The 11827-nt window shown below is 41.4% G+C and overlaps 1 protein-coding gene across 2 annotated transcripts in view; it reads right to left on the bottom strand.

Moving 5' to 3' along the window:
- Nucleotides 1-5012: 5012 nt before the first annotated feature.
- Nucleotides 5013-11827, bottom strand: part of LOC149773684 (uncharacterized) — a 52468-nt gene continuing 45653 nt past the window's right edge. The window contains exons 4-5 of one of the 2 annotated variants that reach the window (XR_016417340.1): nt 10248-11702; nt 5013-9737 (exon numbers count right to left, since the gene is read on the bottom strand). Coding sequence is in view for 1 of the 2 variants with exons in the window: in XM_089946268.1 (XP_089802394.1) it covers nt 8406-8861 (456 nt within the window). In the remaining variant the exon portion in view is untranslated. Of the gene's footprint in view, nt 11703-11827 lie in introns of both variants that reach the window. The other variant, XM_089946268.1, reaches the window with a different exon arrangement.

Below are 11827 nucleotides of genomic sequence, written 5' to 3'. Positions count from 1 at the left end.
GGCAAAAAGTCATTTTCCCAACTTTTTTGACCTTGTTTAAAAGCATACTGAGAGCAGTTTCAGGTAAGTGTTTCGAAAGTTGATGGTGGATATCCTCTGGTCCAGCTGAAGCATTATGTGATAGATTAAGAGAGTCTTATAGTTCTCTGAGAGCGTAAAGTTTATTGTAATCTTTATCATTAGCAAATCTGAAATAAAGAGGAGCATTTTCTTTAAAAATTTTGACACGATCAAAATTTCTAATGAATAATTTTCTTGCAAATAGATCTTTTAAAATATATTTCGAACAAGGTCATGACCTTTTCGCCAGATTTCTTTAAGTGCTCAATACAACAGCTTTTTGTTAATTACTGTTCGTTCCCTATTTGAAACTGATTTTAAAGCACAGCGAGAGTTCAAATTATAATCGTAAGATTTCCATGTTTTCTTCTTTGTTTCCATAAGGTTACGACGAGCTTTTAGTTCGATATATACGACATTTTTCAGATTTTCATTTGATGGATGGCATTCCAAGGAGTCCTTGGCTCAATGTCTTTAAGTACAAGATTTATTTTATTTGCCTTTTAACCTAGACAACTCCATTGTATTATGGTGTCAAACATATCTTTGGAAGCGATGAGCATACATGACTTCTGAAAGTATTCCATGGCGTGGCATCTGGAAGGTCTTTAGTGTCCATACTCTCGAGATTTCCAAACCTTGGAGCTTGATAGAATTGTCGGTGACCCGACAAAAGCGCGCATGACAGTTTTTCTAGTAAAGAAACGTACACCAACGGATATGCAGAGTTGTGCATTTATTGTAAGCACTTGACAGAAGATCGTTGGTGCAGCTTTGAATGTGCCATCGTGCTGTTGAAGACGATTCAAATTCGATGCTGTTTCTAACATAAAAATTCGTCTTTCGTATTCTTCACCGGAATCCCACAGCACGAAATCTTCGTTTCTTGTTGTCTGTTGAAGTGTATTTGGAATGACGATATCGGCAACAGAATTCACCGGACCGTGATGAACTGCACGTCACTTTCGTTGTCGTTGAATTGCTCTCTGAGATGCTGTATATTCAGGAAGATGACTGGCTACTTCCGAGGAAACTCCAGCTGTGCTTTGTTCGATGACTTGTCAAGGTTTCTCCACGGTGTTTACTGCGCGTTGACGAATTTTGGCCATAACTTTATTTGCTTCATTTTGATCTGGATATGACGCATGATTATGTTCTGACACAAAAACCGCATCATCTGTTCGACTAACCTTGATACACCATGAACAATCTCGCCTTGAACATCTCCATGATGTACTTCCGTCAGCCAGAACTCTGTCTTTACGAAGTCTGTATCCATCATATAAAGGATGATCCCTTTGCTTCTGCAGTAGCGTTTTCTCCATGATAGTAAATTTGTTTTAGATTAAATAAATTTAGGCACACGTATCTATAGCATTTTCGAACAGGCCACATGCATTGTCAATTAACACGCTACAATGGTCAATTATTGCCAATCGATGGAGGGTTACGTTTATTTATAATTGACCGAAACAAGAATGAATGGAAAACGTTGAGCAGACACATTAAAGCTCAATCTTACGGTCTTCTTTTTTTCTCTTTTTTTTTACAGACCATTCGGGCCGACCCCCTCCCTATTATAACAAATACCCGAACGCTTATATTGTATTGCATTACCCCAGGCTTATGTGTATGTTGAAATGCTATATACACATTTAGTGTGTTTTTTCTTTTTATCTATTCATGGGCATTTGTATGCTATGTGATTATATGATTGTATATATTTATATATTTGTTTAATTGTATTGATTCGTTTGAATTTTTTGTTTGATTTTTTGTTGTTGATTTTTTGAATTTCAGATTACAATTTGCGATTTAGTATCTCTATTGCATATTCAGTTGTGTCGAGTTCTTCATTAAATGTCAGTTTATATTCGTCTCTAATTTTCTTTTCCTTTCACTTTCCTCCGAGGTAGATAGCGATAAATCACTTTGTGCATCATAATGTGAGGATCTCCTTATTTTCTTCTTTTTCTTTTTCTTTGTGTTCCATCTGTTTCTGAACTTGTTGTTCTGCCATTAGAGACTGTCCAATTTTCTATTCTTTAAGTTTGTTCCTTAATTCTTGTTGTTTCTGCTTTTTTTTCTTGTTCTTGTTTTTGTTGTTGTTCCTTTCGTTGTTTCTCGTTAAGTTCTTGGAGTATTGTTTGGTTGTTTGACTGATCTTGTTGGATTGTTGGTTCGTTTCTTTGTTGGTTTTGTCTGTCTTCCCTTTACTTTGTGTCGGTGATTGTTTACCCTTTCATTTTTTCAGTGGTTTAGGGACTGGTACCACCTCTTGCTGTGTGTTCTTCCGCTGTCTGTTAGTTGTAGGTACCCCTTCTATGTTTTGTGTTACTAGACATTTCCGAGGGGTATGCCCTCCTTTCCCACAGCTTTTACATTCTCTGTGATATATACATCCTTTGTATCATGTTCTTACTGGGAATCCATGAACAAAAAATACTTTCTTTATTGTCCTAAGTTTGTCTTTGTCGATTTCTAGGATTCTTACTCCGATTTTGATGGCGTATCCTGAGTAAGTGTCCATTCTTGCATTTGTCACTTTGATTGAAAGCTTTCTCTCAAATGTTCCACTGTAGCTCCGAGTGGTATCTCGAGTGGAATATCAGATATATGGAGTTCTGTTGTTCGTTTATTTATCTTTTTTAGGAAGGGTGTTTGTTTCCTACATTTAGAGTAATATCTCAGCACTATATTTTCCCGTATGTAATACAGGTGTATTCCCTTTTGGTCTTAATATGTGGGCTTCTACGGTCTTCTTTACACTGTAACTGTGTGGATCAATTAACTTAAACGGTTGAGAAGACTAGTAAGTTGGCATTGCTTAGAATTAATGTACTACGAGAAAAAGTTAGTTGATCCACACAGATAAATTGTAAAGAAGACCGTACAATTTACTTGTGCGTATTGTTTTCTCAGTTAACATTTTTGTAATGTCTTCTCAATTAACCTTTTTATTGTCTTTTCAACCGTATCTTTTTGTATACATGCGCGCTTTTGTCTTGCGTGTATTTGTTGGGTTGTTTATCATTGCGCGCAGTTGTCGACGCGCTTTTGCCGGCGAGCTTTTGTCTTGCGCACTTTTGTTACGGAGTCAATCCGAACCTGAAAATCGAACTTAACACATTTTTCAGTCGTAAAATCCAAGTGATCAATATATATAACAGATTGTACAAACGAATAGCCTGATATTCACGAATATACATGTAACAAGAACAAAATCAAGAACATCAAATTTCATCACTTGATTGCAATGTTAGAAATATAGAATTTGACAATACAACTGGTTTTAAAAAATTGTCCATAATAAATATGTAGATTTGATTCTTAGAGAGAGAGAGAGAGAGAGAGAGAGAGTCGTACGTTACTTGTTAATAAAATTTTCTTTTGGAAATGGGTTTACTTCATCATATCTTTTGACTAAAATATCAGACCTATCTGCAAAGGTCAGTTCATTTTTTTCTGCCTATACCGCCCTCCTCCTAGTAGAAAAAAAAAACAAGCTGGCTGACTCTCTCTTTTTGGAGCAGTTTCCGAATCTCCTGGACTATGGAAATTCGATAGGTGGAAACCTGGTTATTCTTGGAGATTTCAACTTTCACTTCGACTCAAATACATCAAAACTCATAGATTTGATGGTCACATTTTAGACTGGATTCTTCATCGACCTGATGATAACATTCTATAGTCCTCCCTGGTATCCCATGACCTTGCATCATATCACCTCTGCATTAAATGCCATCTTGACGTATCAGTCCCTAACCCTCCACCTTTATGTGCTACTACGAGAAACCATCGTATGATAAATAGAACCAAACTAATGCATGATATCCAAGCTAACCTAACAACTTGCTTACCTCCTACCACAGAACAACTCAATAACTGTCTGCGTTCATTGCTTGACAAACATGCCCCAGCTACCAAGTGCAGAGTATCAATTCAGAAGTGTTCTTCATGGTATAGCAGTGTTAGGGACCAGCTTCGCACTGCTAAAAGAGACCGCCGTAAAGCTGAGAGGCTCTGGCTTTCCACCAGACTCACTATTCATAAGCAAATATATGAAGTCACTAATAAGAATGTCACAAATATAGTCCATGCAGCGAAATCAGCCCACTACACTACTAAGATCAAAGTTTCAGCTACAAAGAGCTCTTCGAGATTACTAACAAGCCAATGTCAAGGAACAAATCAACACCACTTCCAACTACCTTCTCCCCAGTCGACCTTCCGGACATATTTGCAAATTTCTTCCGTGACAAATTACAGACCATTAGAGATAAGCCTGCCACCACAATTTCAATTGACTCGTCACCATACAGTTGGAATACAGAATTTGAGCGCCAACCATTAGCAGCATTTGAATCTGTCTCTATGGATTTCGTACAATCATGATGAAGAGTGCACCAAAGTCATGTGAACTTGATCCAATTCCAACATCACTGTTGCTTGAGTGTTTAGATCCAGTATTGCCCTCACTAACTGATGTTATTAATACCTCTCTCTCATCCGGGGAATTCCCATCATATTTCAAAACTGCCATTGTAAATCCTCCGCTGAAGAAACCAACACTAGACCATAACGATTTAAACAACTATCGCCCAGTTTCTAATCTCCCATTCATATAAAAAATCTTAGAAAAGATTGTTCTTTCCCAGGTTGTATCTCATCTAAATTCAAACAGTCTTTTTAGCAATGTACAATCTGCATATCGCCCTTGCCACAGTACTGAAACTACTCTTCTAAAGTAGTTAATGACATTCTCTCTGCATTGGTGTGACGTTTGCACGCATTGGGGTGGGGTTCTTCCAATATAATTTAATTAAATATGATGAAAGTTCCACCCTGGCTCGTGAGGTTAGAAAGTTAAATTAGTGACGAGGTAGATTTACAGCTCTGAGCTCCCAGTCAGCAATGCCGACGGTTAAATTATAGAGAACACGAAGATGAAATTCAATCAATAACAATTTAATAAATTCGATAAATTAAAACGATAACTTCCAATCACTCGTCTTTCCCTCGACCAAGTGACAGCCTAATTCATCCCGTGATTTACAGTGTGAGTTCGATTTTCTCCCTGTCCTTGCATCTACTCATCTCTTTCTTTCCCGCTAATTCCTTCCTTCTTTCCGTTTCTCTAACTCCTCCTTCGTCTCCGTTTCCCTATCTACTATCTCCTCCTCCATTTTCGCTCCCAGACTTCAACTTCTCCTGACTTCTCTCCTTTCTTCTCTTTTCCTCCGTCTCTCTATCTGAAACTACGGAACCAAACTGTAACTGGTCTGTGCCTCAAAGCTTCCTGTGAAAAACCACAAGGCGTTAACATATGTTTTATCGAATCTCACCTCACACTATATCGACAATTAATCATCAGATAAGCTATCACGGTTTCGTCACGCATGCGTACACATCGAAATTCCCACACACTTCTTGCAGGGTAAACAATAGCGTAATAACACGGTATCAGCGAATTGTAATACAGACATCAATACATTGCGTCACATCAGTATATACACATAAATATTTAATCTCATGGCACTACAATCTGACAACAATCAGACACATGTCTGTACATTACAAATATTCAACAATGGCAAAATCTGTAATCATATGAACACATGTGTTAGTCTACTATAAAATACCCACATAGCGAATTACAATATTAACTCTACGACGGCTAGCAAGCTATATAATTCTTTACAAATATAAACTCATTTCTTCAAAATATGCAAACATATTAACAAAACAAAGTAATTCTTCGTACTACGATTCTAGTAATAATAAGGTATACACACGACCTACAATTAAAATGCAGTCGCATTCCACAAAGACCGAACAAATATCCCACTGACCTTATATGAAGCACTCTGTACTTAGAATTTCCTGCTCTAAGATTTTCCCGCCGATAACGAATGGCTATTCGGAGTTACGCTAACCTCTCCTCTGGGTAATTTCTCTCAGCGAACTAATTCTTGCCGGAAGACGCGGAGATATCATTCTACCCAAATCAGGGTCTCTCCCCTATCTCGATTCTGATTGGGTGGCGCTGTGACCCTGTCCAATCGTCTTAGCGGCCAGTTCAACCTGTCTGTCTGTTTGCAGGGAAAAGAAGTTAAGACACTCCCACTTCTTTAGGCAACTTCTTTTGATCTTGGACAAATATTTCCACAACTAGGTGATAATTGGTTATCTGTGGCTTCGCAACTCCGAGGTCCGCTCTCCACTTCTAACTACGGCAATGTTTAACATCAAACAATGGCTTGTCAGAATTACCTTGATTATACATGTTTCAAACTGGGGATACTCTGGGTCGGGGTAAACATGACACCCCCCACGCTTGAGAATAAAATCGGGATTTTATTCCCTCAAAATTGCTTCAAATCAAAGGCATTAATACACGAAATAAAGAACAAAATTATCGCGACACTACACACTGAGTGCGGACATGAATATATATATACACAGCGATCTATACCATTTCAGCGCTCCTGCTCATGAAATCGGCGCCTACGTTCTCAGTTCCTTTCACGTACCTGATCTGCATCTGGTACTGCTGTAAGAACAGCGACCATAGCATCAATCGCCCATTCGACAATTTCGCCTGCGCGAGATACGCGAGGGGGTGGTGGTCGGTCTCCAATATGGTCTTCCGCCCGTATAAGTACCGCTCGGACCGTGATATCCCGAACACGATTCCGAGACATTCTCTCTCCGACACGGAGTAGTTCTTCTCGGCAGCTGACAACTTCCGACTGCCGTACGCGACATATAACGATTTCCGTGCGACGACGCGGGTTTTATCGGTCAGACTAAGTTCATCGCGACGCATCGAAATGGTTCATCGATAACGGGTTTACTCCCCAAGGGGACGGGTCGATGAGCCGTTTCCGGTGCCATTCTCTGACACTTGTCACAGGAGAGACAGAACCGCTTAGCGTCTCCCTGGACCCCTGGCCAGTAGAATTCTTTGACAAGACGGTCACGCGTCTTGGCAATTCCCATGTGTCCACTCATGAGACTTTCGTACGCGAGTTTTAACACTTCGCCTCGCTTCTCTTTTGGCACGACGACTTGCTTAAAGTGTTTGCGTCCTTTCCTGGCGTGACGATACAAGATCCCTTTCTTGTACTCAAACTTCACCACGCCATTCGGAGTTTCTTTCTCCGTTCCTGCTGCAGCGTGTTTGTGCAACTGTGCCAGAGTTGCGTCTTCCTGTTGCAGCTTCCTCAGCTCGGCCGGAAGCACGTTACTTACCGGTGTCGATGTAACTTCCATCGGCTTCGCTTTCGTCTGTTGACTCTTGGACCTGGTTTCCACAGCACTCACCGGCATCGGTGTGCAGGTTTCGGGATTCGGTTGTGGCAACATATAACAACATCCCAGTATGACGTCAAATGATAAACCATCCAAGCACGCATCCTCAATTTTCGCCTTCACGTACGGTGAATCGAGGTCAATGACAGCCACTGGCAATGAGTCACGCTCGCTGTTCGCGTACTGAACTTCGATTACCTCCCCTGTGTAATCTTCGGGCTTCACGTATTTCTTGTCGACAAGGACTGGAACGCTACACCAAGTGTCATACAAGATGGTGGCACCTTCTCCGTTGGCAGTAGCAGACGCGAGGTTGGCTGCGTTACAGCTTGCCTCCGGCTCGCGCTCCTTCCTAGCGACGGCATTCACCTGGGTCTGCCTGCCCTTGGGACAGTCCCTGGCAATATGCCCCGGGAGCTTGCAGTTGTAACACGTCGGCGGCCATCGCCGACCTGCAAAAATCCCGATTTCGTGGGTGAGGCCTGTCCAGGTCTATGGTTGGCATCCTTACTTGTAGATCCCCCTCCGACCCTGCCGTCGCTCTGACGGTTACGGACAGCCGGCTCTACCTCAACCACACGGCGCGACTCAGTGGGTCGGGGTTGGTTCGCAACCCCGGAACCTCCACTTTTCGAGTGTGCCTGCTCGTATCGCTCCACCATGCTAGCGATCTCTTCGAGCGTCCTGTGCTCTCTCTCTGCTAGGAAGACTGTCAACTCGAGACGGTAAGTACTCAGGACATGTTCCTTGAGTATAACCTCGTGTAGCCCGTCGTACGATCGTTCGACTTCGGCCATCTTTATCCACTTCTCAAATAACCCTCGAACACGGGTGTGGAATTGAGAGTGGGTCTCCGTTGCCTTTTTCGTCGAGTCCCGAAAAAGTTTGCGGTATGTTTCGACGGTCAGCCGATAATGGCAAAGAAGGGCCTTTTTGAGCGCATTATAGTCGTCAGCATCGTCTGCAGCTAAGCCGTGGTAGACTTCACGAGCTGCACATTGCAAAAAAGCTGAGACATTAATCGCCCAATGTTACTCAGGAATTTTATGAGCGTGAGCGAGTTTCTCAAACTGCACAAGAAAATCGTCGATAGATTCCTCCTTATCGCTGAACCGCGGCATACTTATCTGGACCATTCGGTGGTCGATGAAAGGTCGTCCGGTCCCTCTAGAACTGGTGCTGGCGTCGTCCCGATCGGTGTCCCTAGCCGCTAACTTGACCTTCTCCATTTCGAGAGTGTGAGCGAGCTCGCGTTCTTTTGTGGCCGCTGATATCCTGGCCAGCTCCAGCTCTTTCTGGGTTTCTCTGTCCGCTGCTATCTTGGCCAGCTCCAGCTCTCTGTCCGCTGCTATCTTGGCCCGTTCTTGCTCTCGGTCCGCTGATTTGTCTGCCTTCCATTCCTTGATTCTTTCTTCAATAAGTGCTGCCAGGCGATCTCCCTCGTATCCAAGATCTTCAGAACTCATGGCACGGTACTCCTTTATCATTTGCCTTTCTGTAGCTATATTGTTATACTAATAGGAAGTGATACCTTGTCTCGACCTTACTAACAATGGACAGATATTACAAGTTCCCAGCCAAATACTTACCTGTCGACAGCAACTAATTTCGTTCAGGGAAGATGTTTGCTCGATATTTGCTTCACAATTACTGCAAGTAATTAAAGATCTACCAACCATGCAATATCAAATATAACAAACACAAGATGAGAAAAATCATAAAAATTCAAAATACACAGGATGGAAAATATCTCACACTGTTCACTAATACTTCCTAACAAATATACTTTAGGTCGTAAAATAATATTTATGTCTAATTCAAATCCCGGACGAAGCGCCCACTGTGACGTCTGCACGCATTGGGATGGGGTTCTTCCAATATAATTTAATTAAATATGATGAAAGTTCCACCCTGGCTCGTGAGGTTAGAAAGTTAAATTAGTGACGAGGTAGATTTACAGCTCTGAGCCCCCAGTCAGCAATGCCGACGGTTAAATTATAGAGAACCCGAAGATGAAATTCAATCAATAACAATTTAATAAATTCGATAAATTAAAACGATAACTTCCAATCACTCGTCTTTCCCTCGACCAAGTGACAGCCTAAATCATCCTTTGATTTACAGTGTGAGTTCGATTTTCTCCCTGTCCTTGCATCTACTCATCTTTCTTTCCCGCTAATTCCTTCCTTCTTTCCGTTTCTCTAACTCCTCCTTCGTCTCCGTTTCCCTCTCTACTATCTCCTCCTCCAATTTCGCTCCCAGACTTCAACTTCTCCTGACTTCTCTCCTTTCTTCTCCTTTGCTCCGTCTCTCTATCTGAAACTACGGAACCAAACTGTAACTGGTCTGTGCCTCAAAGCTTCCTGTGAAAAACCACAAGGCGTTAACATATGTTTTATCGAATCTCACCTCACACTATATCGACAATTAATCATCAGATAAGCTATCACGGTTTAGGGTAAACAATAGCGTAATAACACGGTATCAGCGAATTGTCATACAGACATCAATACATTGCGTCACATCAGTATATACACATATATATTTAATCTCATGGTACTACAATCTGACAACAATCAGACGCATGTCTGTACATTACAAATATTCAACAATGGCAAAATCTGTAATCATATGAACACATGTGTTAGTCTACTATAAAATACCCACATAGCGAATTACAATATTAACTCTACGACGGCTAGCAAGCTATATAATTCTTTACAAATATAAACTCATTTCTTCAAAATATGCAAACATATTAACAAAACAAAGTAATTCTTCGTACTACGATTCTAGTAATAATAAGGTATACACACGACCTACAATTAAAATGCAGTCGCATTCCACAAAGACCGAACAAATATCCCACTGACCTTATATGAAGCACTCTGTACTTAGAATTTCCTGCTCTAAGATTTTCCCGCCGATAACGAATGGCTATTCGGAGTTACGCTAACCTCTCCTCTGGGTAATTTCTCTCAGCGAACTAATTCTTGCCGGAAGACACGGAGATATCATTCTACCCAAATCAGGGTCTCTCCCCTATCTCGATTCTGATTGGGTGGCGCTGTGACCCTGTCCAATCGTCTTAGCGGCCAGTTCAACCTGTCTGTCTGTTTGCAGGGAAAAGAAGTTAAAACACTCCCACTTCTTCAGGCAACTTCTTTTGATCTTGGACAAACATTTCCACACCTAGGTGATAATTAGCTATCTGTGGGTTCGCAACTCCGAGGTCCGCTCTCCACTTCTAACCACGGCAATCTTACGTAATGGATTAGTGCTAGCCTTCGGCAATGTTTAACATCAAACAATGGCTTGTCAGAATTACCTTGATTATACATGTTTCAAACTGGGGCTACTCTGGGTCGGGGTAAATATGACAATTGGATAGCGGAAATATTACAGTCCTCACCCTCAGTGATTTGTCTGCAGCATTTGACACAATAGACCATGATATATTACTTCACCGTCTGCAGCATGTAATTGGCATTCATGATACAGTCTTACTGTAGTTCAAATCCTACTTGGTCAACATGACACAAATTGTATCTGTAAATGGAATACACTCCAGCCCAGTTGATCTATGTTGTGGTGTTCCACAGGGGTCTGTTCTTGGACCTGTTCCCTTCATTCTGTACACTCAGTCGCTCTCAAGTGTCATAGAACATCATCCAGTGTCTCAACAGTTGTACGCTGATGAGACCCAAATATACAAATCTAGCCACCCAACAAGCTGATGCTACCATCCAAGGTGTAGAGAGGTGCATTTCTGATGTGAAATCATGGATGACATGTAACAACCTACAGATGAATATTGATAGAACTGAGGCCATTGGGATCACAAGACAAAGACTTTCTCATTCACATCCTTTACCTCAAACAATAAATATCAGCAACGCCAACATTAAATTCACACAATCACTACGAAACCTAGGTGTTACTCTGGACAGTACTCACACATTGCACCAACATGTCATGAACATATGCAAGGCTGTATATCTTGAGCTGAGACGCACCAGCCCAATTCACAAAGATCTTTTAACTCAATTCTGTCTAGTTCATCTCAGTATCTACTCCAGAAACTTCAAAAAGTTCAAAACACAGCTGCTCGGATCATACTTAGAGTACCACGATCAGAGCACACCTCCCCGCTGCTCTGTACCCTATACTGGCTATCCATTCGATCCAGAATCAAACACAAAATTTGTTCTCTGTGCTACGTTTCACTGTCGGACTCTAGTGCAACATACTATCTGACTTCACCCATGTGTACACACCAGCAAGATACGTATGCTCCTCTTCTGATAATCGTATACTCATTATTCCAACTGTGAAAAGAAAGTCATATGGACAGCGTTCTTTTGCATACCAGGGTCCAGCAACGTGGAATGAATTGCCCACTGAACTTAGACACAAAAACACAGTGATCACATTCAAAAGGGCTCTCAAAACT

This window comes from Sinohyriopsis cumingii, unplaced genomic scaffold (assembly GCF_028554795.1).
Source record: "Sinohyriopsis cumingii isolate HCF-2022 unplaced genomic scaffold, ASM2855479v2 utg000622l, whole genome shotgun sequence".
NCBI classification, from domain to species: Eukaryota; Metazoa; Mollusca; class Bivalvia; order Unionida; family Unionidae; genus Sinohyriopsis; species Sinohyriopsis cumingii.
The sequence above is the reverse complement of the archived record's forward strand: the minus strand, read 5'-3'. Positions and strand labels throughout refer to the sequence as shown.